The sequence below is a fragment of the Crocuta crocuta genome, unplaced genomic scaffold (genome assembly GCF_008692635.1).
Source record: "Crocuta crocuta isolate KB4526 unplaced genomic scaffold, BGI_CrCroc_1.0 scaffold140, whole genome shotgun sequence".
NCBI lineage: Eukaryota > Metazoa > Chordata > Mammalia > Carnivora > Hyaenidae > Crocuta > Crocuta crocuta.
In genome coordinates, this window is record NW_027527775.1 from 2,729,665 (window position 1) to 2,742,716 (window position 13,052).

At 40.7% G+C, this 13,052-nt stretch overlaps 1 protein-coding gene across 1 annotated transcript in view; it reads left to right on the plus strand.

Annotated features, from left to right (window-relative positions):
* Positions 1–13,052, plus strand: part of LOC144239100 (uncharacterized) — a 27,038-nt gene that overhangs the window by 8,520 nt on the left and 5,466 nt on the right. Inside the window, exons 3-4 of the mRNA XM_077773104.1 lie at positions 273–504; positions 10,857–10,977. Of these exons, the coding sequence (XP_077629230.1) occupies positions 273–504; positions 10,857–10,977 (353 nt within the window). The remainder of the gene's footprint in view (positions 1–272; positions 505–10,856; positions 10,978–13,052) is intronic.

Here is a 13,052-nt window from a genome sequence, read left to right on the forward strand (position 1 = left end):
GGAATTTGATCCTTTCCAGGCTCTGCCTGGATGCTCTACCCGTTCAGTAGTTTATCAAATTCATTCGCCTCCGAATTTTCAAAATCTCTATTATCAGACCGTGTTCCCACAAAGAAAATTTGATTTTCCTCTTCTCTAGTTGAGTACTTTGAACCACTCCGCCAGATTCTGCAGTCCCCAAATCTCAAATCTATTTTACTATCATTGTTAAGACTCCAAATCTTCCTCCTTCTTCCAGATCCAGATTAAAATTTTCACTTACTTCCTTTCAGAGTATGAATCAAGAAACATGGCAAGCAAGCCTGAAGACCCTGGCCCCATCCTGTGTCTGGGGCCGCCATTCCTGCTGCCTATCTTAGACCATCCTTATGTCATCTTTTTGGCCAAACCACTACCAGAAACGTTATTAGGCCACCTGCTTGATAGTTTCTCTTTGTTTTCAGAAGTGTTCTCAGAGGTAAACAGTGGATCTTTGAAGTGGAAGGTCAATTTTATTACTCTCAGGTATGTGAGAAATAGATTGTATTGATATTGCTATTAGGGTATGGTACATGACAAATACTGCCTTCTAAATTTACAAGGACTGAAAGGAATGAACTTGAGATCTGGATGTTTTCCTTTACTTATGATTCTCCTATCCTTCTTAGAGTGGTGAGCAAAAATACTGATCATCGTCTTTCATTATTTTCTTAAGCTAAACTTAAATAAACTGATAAATCCTTTTATAAGTCAGCAATCCATGACATCAATGATGCTAGTGTTTATTAGCACTTTTCTAATAGTGGCCGAGATAATCCCTGTGGGAGAACAGTAACGCGCCCAAACCACATGTTGTTTCTGGACAAAGGTAAAATAAAAGCCACTGTTGAAGGGCAACCTGGTTCAGGGAATGTGGTTACAAATTAGTGCTAAGAGACCCTTTGGCTCTCAGAGATCAACAGTTCGCAGTCACACAAAATGGAATGGAATATAATGAAAGATAACTTCAAAGGCTTAAGACATATGTGGTTGGTTGGGTCCAAACATTGGGAAAATTCTGAAGTGGGAAAAGCTGGTAAACTTGGTCTTTCAGGCGCTCTAGGGTCTCTATGATGGAATTCACCTGTCTCACCACTAGATGGCAGGCGCACACCAACCAGTGCAGCTCGGAATTTTTCAGAGCTTTCCATGGCAGCAACCATTAGCTTCACCAAGGCAATTATCAATTACAAACTGAACGTCAGTGAACAATTATAACTAATTATAACTAATTGTAATTATTTTTTAATTTTACAATTTATGTTATACTTCAGTGGCTAATGATTGATTAATATAAAACAATATTCAGAAAACTGAAAAGAATTAAGAGAACATTTTTCTGTATAGCAAAGTCATTTTGATTCCGCTTTTACTTCTTTACAGGTTGCACTAAGGTTAACTTTTTTTAGAAATAAAATCAAAACTTTTGATGTAAGTGAATGCTATGGCCTGCGCTAGCATCTATGAACCCAAAAGGCAGGCAGATATTTATACCCTGTGGACTGGCAGTATCTTTAGGGAGTGACACAAAGACAGAAGCTCAATAAGAAATTACTTGATGTGGCCATTGTGGAGTTAAAAGGTCGGTGGCTAGCAGACCAAGGGCGACAGAACCCCGCAGTGTGCTGGCAAGTGCCCCATGCCGTCAGGGCCAGTAGTGACATCCTACGCAGACTGTTCTCGATGGCCGGATCTTGGCCATGCATCAGATTCATCTGGGCTAACTCAAGCTTCATTCTTCAGACTTCCTGTTGATTCTGTGGGGGAGTCTATATACCTGCAAAAATATTTTGGTGTGTGTGAGTCAACTGGCACTGACCTGTGTTTGCAACCAGGAGTGTTGACTGGATCATAGTTTTAATTTTATTCTGTATCCTATTTCTTGAAGGGTCATTTTGAGCTCATGGGGGCTGAGGCTATGAGGAATTAGGGATACAGGAACTTGGGACAGAGGAACCTCCTTGGTGCCTTGCAAGTCATAATGTCTAGACCTGAACTGCCCAGTAAGTAGCTACTCAAATTTAAAGTAATTTAGGGGCACTTGGGTGGCTCAGTCTGTTAAGCCTCCGACTTCAGCTCAGGTCATGATCTCGTAGTTCGTGGGTTCAAGCCCCGTGTCAGGCTGTGCTGACAGCTAGCTCAGAGCCTAGAACCTGCTTCAGATTCTGTATCTCCCTCTCTCTCTGACCCTTCCCTGATCATGCTGTCTCTCTCTCTCTCAGAAATAAATAAAACATTAAAAAAATGTTTTTAACCTCATAAAAAGTAATTTAAGATAAAATTTAAAAATTCAATTTTCTGAGTCATAGTAGCCACGTTTCAAGAGCCCATGGACGTATGCATCTAGCAGCAACTATATTAAACAGTGAAGATCTAGAACATTTCCCTCATCAAAGGAAGTTCCATTGGATAGAAACTGACTGGGCATTTTATCTTGTCTGAATATTCATGAGTCAGGCTTTACATTTATAAATGCAGCAAACAAAAAGTTCTCTCTCTAATTAAAGAAACAAAAAATGAAGGGTAGCAGAAAGTTGAAAACATTTTTAGGCTTAAAGTATCAGGAGCTTTTTTTCTTCAAAAGAAAATTTTAATGTTTATTTATTTTTAGAGAGAGAGCATGCACGAGTGGGGGAGGGGCAGAGAGAGAGAGGGAGACAAGGAATCTGAAGTAGGCTCCAGGCTCCTAAGAGCTGTCAACACAGACCCCAAGGCAGGGCTCGAACCCACAAACTGTGAGATCGTGACCTGAGCCGAAGTCAGACACTTAACCAACTGAGCCAAATAGGTGCCCCTAGAAGCTTTCTTTCTTTGAGGATGTAAGTTTAAAGATAAGGAGCCAGATGGATCATAACAGAGGGAAGAGGCAACCCTACATATTCCTCAATCTGAGGCTTGTATACAAAAGATTACTTTCAAAAGATATGCAGGAAGAAACTTATCAGAATATTATACTCAAATAATTCCTATACACAAAACTGAATCTTGGATTTAGCTTTATAGCCAATGGTGCTTGAAGATATAGCTTCAACACTAAGGAAAACTCCAACCTGGCTGTCTTCATCCACTGGGCATCAGGACCCTTTCTCCTTCGTTGGTTGAGCAGATAATCCTTGGGGTGCTCAAAGAATAATTGCCTATATTCAGCTCTGTCTTTGTCAAGCTGTTGGGTAGATTTAATGTATCTTGCCTAGTGGTCTGTAAAAACCCACATTAGCTCTGGTTCGAGACACTTTCTTCTGCATAAATAAATAAACAGATTAATTTTAAAAATATTTAATGTTTAATATTGAGAAGCATTTTTAGGTGTTGTCAAAGACTTTCAATGTAACTTGAAAATCAAGCTCACAGTGCAGTTTATATTTGTGGAAAGAAAAAAATTAACTGGGGTTTTCTGAGGGCTATGAAAAGAACAGGGAAAATGAATAATAAATATTTAATGATGACATTTAACAAAAAAGGCATGTTGGCTCAGATTTATAGTAGAAAAATTTTGATTATCAGGGTTCTTACAACAGCTAGAATTTATCCAGTGTAAATGTCCTATGCCTCAGAATCTTTGAGTCTACAGTTATTTTCAAGGGATACTTAGATACTCCATATTCTGAATTTCTTTGGATTATTTCGCTGGTTGAATAACACTTCTCTGTATTTACTCACATGTCAGTCTCTTTGATAATGGGTCATGCTATGAAATGCTAGGTTTGCGGTGGAATGTCAATGACTTTAATATCTGGAATATGAGATGACATAAGTTTTTGTTTTTCAAACACTCATAATAGTGGCTGAGGGTCCAAAGTCCAAATGATCAGAGATTTTGGATTTTATGCTTTGAACCAAGTAATAAACTTGGATAATCAATTTTCATTCTTTTAAGCTTTCCTTTGAATTCAGTAAAATATTAAAGATGGCATTTTTTAATTTCCAGAAAGTAGAAAAGGTTTGACAACTTGGCATAGCCACTTCCAGAATTGTTAGAAGATATGTTAATTTAATTATTATGTAGAGATTATAGAGTTTTTAAATATTCTTAATGGGTAAATAAGTTCAATTGAACTTTATTTATATATGATGTGATAATGAAACTTTTCCAGTGGTAAAGCTAGTGACCTATAGGAATTTATAATTATTCTTTAATTAGAAGCATCTTGAATACAATAAAATACACATATTTGAATGTAGCTTCCAGTGAGTTGAACTAATGTTATAAACATCAACTTTCCATTATTTTGTTAAATATAGCAAGCACTTTCTCCAACACTGGAATAAAAGATCCAGTTTGGCTAAAAGTACTAATTAATTTTCTTTATAAAAAAGTCAGTAATAACTACAACCATTAGGAAATAGCTGTATTTTCCAGTATGTTTATAAAATTTAAATATTATGAAACTGTTGAGGCTGCTTAAATATCAGCTATGAACTTTTTCCATATTCATGTAGTGTATTATTTAACTAATATTTATTAATTGCCTACTGTATGCCCATGTACTGGGGATATAAACTAAATAACATGGTCTCTAGCTTCAAGGAGCTTATGGGTTAATGTTTATTTATTTTTGAATGACAGAGAGAGACAGATCCCGAGCTGGAGAGGGGAGGGGTGGGGAGGAGGGGCGCGGGGGAGGGAGAGGAAGAGGGAGACCCAGAATCAGAAGCAGTCTCCAGGCTCTGAGCTGTCAGCATAGAGCCCAATTGGGGCTCAAATGCACAAACCATAAGATCATGACCTGAGCCGAAGTCAGATACTCACCAGCTGAGCCACCCCTTAGAGCTTATGGGTTAGTGAGGCCAATGTAACAAGTACTTTCCATAATAAGCTAACTGTACATTTAGTACTGTGCCAAGTACATGGTGGTAAGGGAGAGTGCCTCAGCGTGCCTGGAACAGTAACAAAAATGGAATTTGTGCTAAAGTGCAAAGGATAAGGAGGAGTTTGCATCGTGGAGAAATAAAGGGATGCTTTTCTCACACAGGGAATGCCGCCTTCTCTGGAGAGGCCTTTTTTGGGAACTAGAAAGGAAGGGAATAGATTAGTCATGATGCAACCAGAAAAGCAAAACCCACACCAGGTAGTTCAGTGGGAGGAATTTAATGTGGGAAATTAAATTTAAAAATGTTAGAAGACTGAAAGAGCAGCCATGGCAAAGTGAGACAAACACAAGAATGGCAACCGGAGGAGGTCACTTCCTCCCCAGGACAAGGGGAAGGTGGTGGTGCTACAGCCCAAGATGGTGGGTCTCTGGATAAACCCTGGGGACCACTGAGGTGACATAGCCACTGCCGGAGACACAACTTGAGGGAGGGAAGGAGAGGAGGAGAAGAGAGAGAGAGAATGAGGGGGAGACAGACACACGAAATTTAGTTAGAAGCCAGATGGCAAGGGAGCCTGGGGAACCTTGGTTTGCAGAACAGAGCCCTGCATATAAAGCAAAGCAAAAGAAGGATGAGGAATAATCTAAGACCAGACAGGCCACTGAGCAGCAGAAGGGAGCTTAGAGTAGAGGAACAGACAAAGATAAAGTAGGTGTCAGCTCATTAAAACAAAAGAAAAAGAGGGCACCTGGGTGGCTAAGTTGCTTGAGCCTCCGACTTTGGCTCAGGTCATGATCTCGTGGTCTGTGAGTTCGAGCCCCGCATCAGGCTCACTGCTATCAGCCTGTCAGCTTCAGATCCTCTGTGCCCCTCTCTTTCTTACCATACCTAGCTTGCGCTCTCTCTCTCTCAAAAAATAAATAAAACATAAAAAAAAAAAAAAGATATTGGAATGCCTGGATGTTTCAGTCAGTTGACTGTCCAACTCTTGATTTCAGCTCAGGTCAGGATCCCAGGGTCATGGGATTGAGCCCCATGTTGGGCTCCATTCTGAGTATGGAGACTGCTTAAGATTCTCTCTTTCTCTCTTCCTCAGCCCCTCTCTCCTGCTCCCTCTCTCTCTCTCTCTCTCTCAAATTAAAAAAAAAAAAAGGGTCTTGTATGCTCTTCAGAATTTGAATTTTTCCTAATAGCCACTAGAGAGCTTTCCAACAAGCAAGAGAACAAAGTCTGGGTATGAATTCCAGTTCTGCCACTTACTAGCTCTTTGATAGGAGAACCAGATGCTAACTTTGCATTAGAGAAATAATTCTGAAAGCACTGTAGTGGATGAAGTGGAAAGACAGAAAAGAAAAGATTAGAAACCCTTGTTCTCCACCACTTGCAAGGGAATGAGATCCTGAACTGGGACCGTGGCAAAGGGGATGGAGAGGAGGGGAAAGATCCTAGAAAAAGCCAGAGGGATCTGAAAAACAGGAAAGAGCAGATTTCTGACATTTTGGAGTCTGCAGAAAGGGAATCTGGGAGAAGGTCCACGGGATGGCCAGGTCTGTCACCCCCCACTAGGCTCGCCATGCACCAGAGCAAGGCCTGAATCCATTTTGAGGTTCTGAGACCTTGACTTTCAGGATCCCTCCGCATTTCCTTCATGACCTCCAGTCTCCACTTGACTACGGTCAACTGAGGAAGAAAATGTCTCTGGCTGCCTCCACTGCCATTAACCGTAACTTCTATGAAGATGTTCTTTCTAAATAACATGCATAAAAGATCACAGTTTCTGCTTTGGAGGAGCCTACACTTACCCATTCCATGTGGATAACTTAGGGCATCTGTGAGGTTTTCTTTGGGGATTTTCTCTGAGTTACACCTTCATGTATAAAGCTTCACACGCTGCTTTGGCCTTGGTTTGCTGCTTACTCAGTGTTAGGGCTGCAGCTTTGCAAAGTCACGTCCCTGCCCTCCATGTTTTAGATGAAAAAAACAGAAGCAGTAAAGAGATTAGACAACTTGCCCAAGGTCAGACCATGCTATCCAGTTAACGAGCCAAGAACCCAGGCCTCCTGACTCCCAGCCTGCTACAGTTTGCTCTCCACTGCGAGTATACAGGGACCGGCTTGGGTTTTTTTTTTTTTAAAACTCCACATAGGGCTAGTTTAATTTGAGAAGCTAAGCCTGGGAAGTTAAAGTTCACAGGGGAACCAGCAAAATTCCATTGTTAGATTTTATTTAAGGAATATTAAATATGCCCGGAATAGTAAATATTCGCAGGTAAAAGATCTCACCTAGCAAAAGTGGAAGAGTCACTCAGGGGCTGAGATGCTGTTGGCATTTTGGGCAAAACAGTTTATTCATGGTTTATTCACTGTTTGGAGCGCTCTTGGTCACTTAGCACCCCTGGCCCATTGCTCACTACGTGCCAGGACCATCTCTTCTAGGCCTTCTGACAAATCCCCCCCATCACTGGAGACACTACCACCTTCGCAACAATCACCATTAGACTAAAGAATAGTACAGAAGCTTCTTCTTTTTTTTTTTTTGAATGTTTATTATTTATTGTTAGAGAAAGAGAGAGAGTAGGGGAAGGGCAGAGAGAGAGGGAGACACAGAATCCGAAGCAGGCTGTGCTGACAGCTCGGAGCCTGACACGGGACTCCAACTCATGGACCGCGAGATCACATGAGCTGTAGTCGGATGTGTAACCAACTGAGCCACCCAGGTGCCCCCAGAAGCTTCTATCTTAAACAGACAGTGGAATGTAGGGTTATTTTACCATGATGTCCATTCACATGGAAAAAGAGTACATTTATGTCAAACTATATAATGAAATATTCTCATTTGGAAAAACATTAAGTTTATTTCCAGAGACGCTGAAGAAAAGATGAAGTTTTAGCATGTGTGCATTGCATGAGCGTGGTCATATCTCAGGCCGGATATTAGAAATGTAACTGAAGGGGCGCCTGGGTGGCTTAGTCGGTTAAGCGTCCGACTTTCGCTTAGGTCATGATCTCGCAGTTCGTGGGTTCGAGCCCCGCGTCGGGCTCTGTGCTGACTGCCAGCTCAGGGCCTGGAGCCTGTTTCAGTCTGTGACTCCCTCTCTCTCTGACCCTCCCCTGCTCATGCTGTCTCTCTCTCTCTCCTAGAAATAAATAAAACATTAAAAAAAATTTAAAAAAAAAAAAAAAAAAAGAAATGTAACTGAAGTACCAGGGTAAAGAGTTCTGTTAGTTTCAGGCAGGTGCACCAAAAAAAATCTGGGTGCAGATTCCAGTTCTGCCACTTACTAGCTGTTTGAGCATAAGCAAGTTACTGAAATTCTTTTACCTTTCTGTAGGAATTTTTTCTTGTTTCCTCAACAAAAAAGATGGAAAAGCAAAACATGAAAGTCTTCTAATAAATCCATTCATTCATACGCTCAACAAAGTTTGATGACTTCCTGTGTTTGAGGCACTGTGATAGGTGATGGATACATGGTGAGCAAAAAACCAAACCAAATACAACAAGGAGTCTGCCTTAATGAAGTTCATAATACAGCTGAAGAAAACTGTACACGTTTGCGGCCTTTTTTTGATTGGGGATAACTTTATTAGGAGGTTCACTGGTGTGTACGTCAACAAAAATCTCCCACTGGTTTGTAAACTGTCTACACTCACATAAAACCTGTTCAAGATGTGTACTTCCAGATTCAATAATTGACTTGAATGCCATGACCTACGACGTGGGTCGTTTGTTTATGTCCAGAAGTGAAACCATCCATAACTCGTGTGGTATCTGGACATGTTAATTTGAACAGTTGGATGCCAAATGTATATGCCTCAAACATCGATGTCCATTTTTAGTATAAAAGCATAAATTTTACACAAGATCATTGGAATCTTCTCACCAAAGCAGAGCACCGCCTAGCTATTTTAAATACTCTCCTGTGCCGGGTATTTCCATTTGCTCTTTCAGCTTCAGTCTCTACCCTTCTTTGTGTAATGCCTGGTTCACCTTTTAAGATTTATAATCAAGGGACTGCTTCCTACTCTGGATTCGGTTGGCTCAATCAGTGGGAGGCAGGCAGGTGATGGAGAGGGCCAGAGAATAAGGTGGGGAGTGTTTGTTTCACCTCCCAGATGTCTGAAGATCACAGCTTCCAGGACAAAAGCTACCCTTCCTCTTTGCCTCCTCAGGCTCAGGGCTGGGCTAGTACCCCACTCCCTGGGTGCTCAACTGTACTCTGTCGGTTTCCTTAATGTAGAATCTTCTCCATTACCACTCTTGAGTGTATTCTCTTCCCTATCTCTTCCACCACGGATAGAACTCTTCACAAGCCTGTCTATCAATCTGAACACAGTCTATTTTTTGCTGCATATAAAAAGGACACAAATGCCCACTGAATTCTCACTTAGAAAGTCAGTATTGTCTTTAATTTCCTCTTGCAAAATAAAAAGTCATAGAATTATACATTACTGAAAAATACATAAGAGAACATTTGGGAGACAGAGAAAGACAGAAATCTCACATGATTTCACCAACTACCACAATCATTATTGTTATTTTGGCATGTTCTCATCTGGTCTCTTTTTGGTGCATATTTTTTCAACATACAATTTTGTGTTCTTTCATAAACTTATCACAAATGTTTTTCATATTACTACGTGGGCTCCAGAAAAATTTCAAATACTTACACAGTATTCTGTTCTGTAGAAATACTATAGTTCATCAAAGCATTCCTCTGTTGCTCAATAGTTAGGTATGTTTTCTAATTTCTTACTGGTATAACATAACATTAATAGCTTACCTACCTCACATACCATTTCCCTTATATTTTGTTATTTTCTTTGGATAGATTCCCAGAGGTGAAATTAAATTAAAACGTCAGCTTTGAAAAATTATGCAGCTGTAGTAACTTTAAATATGTCCACAAATCCTTTGATATTCCTTCTTTCAAGAAGTGGATGGTAATTCTCCTCTTGAGGATAGACTGCACTCACTTATAATGAATAGAATAAAGCAGAATTAATGGTAGAAAACTTTTCAAACTACGCAAAAAAGTCACCGTGACTTTCTTATCTCCACTCCCCCCCCCCCCCCTTCCAAGCCACTTGCTCTGAGAGAAGTTAGCAGAGGCATCATGAGCAGCCCTATGGAAAGACCCCTTAGCAAGGGACAAAGGCCTCCAGTGAACGGCTAGAAGAGTGATCCTTCTCGGAAGTGGCTACTCTGGCTTCACTCAAGCCCACAGTGTCTCAGCTCAGTTAAGCCCACAGTGTCTCAGCAGGTGTCCAGGGTAGAGGAGGTCTTATCTCCAAGACATTTATGAGTATGGCATTTACCTAGAGAGAAGCCAGTAAATACGTAGGAGAGCTACAAAGTTTCAATAGAAATATATTCATAGAAACACTACTGAAGACAGAGATAGTAGTAATGAAAAGGGTCCTTTGGATTTCCAATTTTTTTTTTTAATAATTTTTTAAAACATTTTTATTTATTTTTGAGAGACAGAGAGAGAGCCCAAGCTGGGGAGGGGTGGAGAGAGAGGGATACATAGAATCCAAAGCAGGCTCCAGACTCTGAGCTGTCAGCACAGAGCCCGATGCAGGGCTCAAACCCAACCAACTTTGAGATCATGACCTGAGCCGAAGTCGAATGCTTAACCGACTGAGCCACCCAGGTGCCCCTGGACTTCCACATTTCTTTAAGTTGGAAACCTTGGAGGAAATCACTCAGCTGCACACGTGTGTTACATTTCATGGAAAAGGAGCGATGACTAAGACGGCAGAACCGAGAACCCAGAGAGCAGAGCTCAGAGCTATAGACAGATTATTCCTGGGCAGCAGTGAGACTGAATCTTGGTGATGGACCTTCCAGCATTTCAGCAAGGCTACAAACCATTAACTCCTTAATTCTTCCCAGTTTCCCTATGTTAAACAAGAATGTCTGTAATGGTTATCCTGTCTCTGTTCCACCACTGTATACTGTGTGTGTGCGTGCGTGTGGGGGGGGCAGCAGTGGGTAACGTGCCTCTGTTGTTCACACGTCTTCAGGTTGAGAGAAGGTCTACTGAAGGACTGTACCCAAGGAGCCTTATCCATTCCAGGAACTGATGTAGATGATGAGAATCTGGAGTTTGAGCTGACATGTTGGATTTTGTGGACCTTGGGAAGAGTGAGTATATTGTGCATGTGGGAAGAATGTAAATAATTTGTGGCCAGAGGATGGACTATGGTATTTTTTAATGTATCCATAACTTCTTTGATATTCCTCCGCTCAAGAGGTGGGGTCCAGTCCCCCTTCTTGTGAGTGTCCTTGGACTTAATGACTCATTTCTGATGACCAGAATAAAGTAGAAGTGAGAGAGGGAAACGTGTACAACTAGTAGTACAAGCCGTTGTGCCTCTGTGCTCTTTCTCGGTTATTCTGGGAGAAGTTAGCTGCCATGGCATGAGCAGCTGTGTGGAGTGGTCCATGTGGCAAGAAACAAGAGTCCTCCAAGAGAGCCATGTGTGCGAGCTTTCCTGGAAGTCAGTGCTCCGGTGCGGTCATGCCTTCAGGTGACTAGTCCTAGCTCACAGCTTCGTTGCAGCCTTGTGAGAGACTCCGGGGCTGAATCACCCAGCCAAGCTGCTCCCGAATGCCCAACTCTCAGGAACTGTTGTGAGATACTAAATGTTTTCTTAGGATACATCATTTTGGGTACCTTGCCGGGAAGCAATAGATAACTAGTATAGCAAAAGGGAAAATAGCCTTTTGTAACATTTGTCAAATAAGTTCACTTGGTGAGCTTCTCCATTTTGGATCATCATGGAGAAAGCCAGTGAGGCACAGAGGGAAAATAAAGAGGGAGATAAGAGAGGAATGAAAGAGGAATAAAAGAAAAAAAATAGCAAGAGAAGGAGACGGGAAAAGTGTCCATCTTTCCTAGTTTACTCGGGACAGTCCCAGTTTGTAGAGTCGTCCTAATGCAATTATGACTAGAGTTCCCTTGGACTTTCAAGTGTCTTGGTCTGAAGGTAAATTATATGACTCTAGCTAGAGGCCAGTATTTCAGCCTCCCATCCTCTCTACTTTTTGCCTTAAAATCCTACTTTTTTTTTTTTTTTTTTAAAACCATGGCTTGTTGCCCACAGCCTCTTTCCAGTCTGTTCTGATATGCTGTTTACTGGGCCAGAGTCCTAACTTTCCCACCAAACTGCAGCCTGTCACCCGCACCAACTCCAGGAGTTAGAAGTCACCTCTGTCCACTTCCTGGCATTCTTACGTCCCAGTAAGCAGTTCGTCACAGCAGCAAAGAGATCAGTGCAGGAACTGGCAGGAATACCTACTGGGGGAATTACTTAACTTCTTTAACCTTCTTTAAGATATAAGCTTAGAAATATAATATTATCTATTATCTTATAGGGACATGGAGAATGATAATGGGATTGTGAATATAATGTGCTTAGTACAGTGCTTGGCAAATACAGAGAAGATACACACACACACACACTGGACATGTATCTTTGAGCATCATATTTACATAATATATGTGATGAATATATGTTAGTTACAATCTGGACTTACTATCACAGAAGGCAAATTCATCTCATTGAGGCTGAAGCACCTTAGGTGTTGGGCCATGTATTTTACCGGGGAACTCTCAAGTACGTAATTGTATTTATTAGTTTTAATGTTAGAAGGCAGAACATGGCTAAGAAATATTTAGGAGTAAAGTTAAAGTCAAGCAAAGACTGTATTTGCTTTGCAGTCTTGATATGCCTTACTTTGCTCATTCATTCATACATTTATCCACTTATTCTTTCAATAAAGATGTATTAGTTATCTATCACACACACGATGCTAAACACAGGATTGAGCAATGCTTTGCAACAAGAATAAAGCTTTATTCCCACTTCTTCAAGGAAAACATTACATTTCAATAAGTGTTATGTAGGAATATAAGTGACTAGTGATCTGAAGCCAAATTAAAAAAATAATATATATATCTACACACACACACGTATGTCTTTCAGGGTGACTAGATTTTATTTTAAATTAGCTTTGAGCAATAGAAGCAATTTTCTGCTATAAAAAGGACTGTGTTTTGCTTTTGACTTAACTTGATTTTTTTTAAAACTAAGAGTGGGAAAATGCAAATTATTTGAATATATAATTTGGAATTCTGGTGATATGAGCAGAAGGAGCTGACAAGAAGACAGATTTTTTTTTTTTTTTTTTTTTTTTTTTTTTTTTCCCAAGGCAAC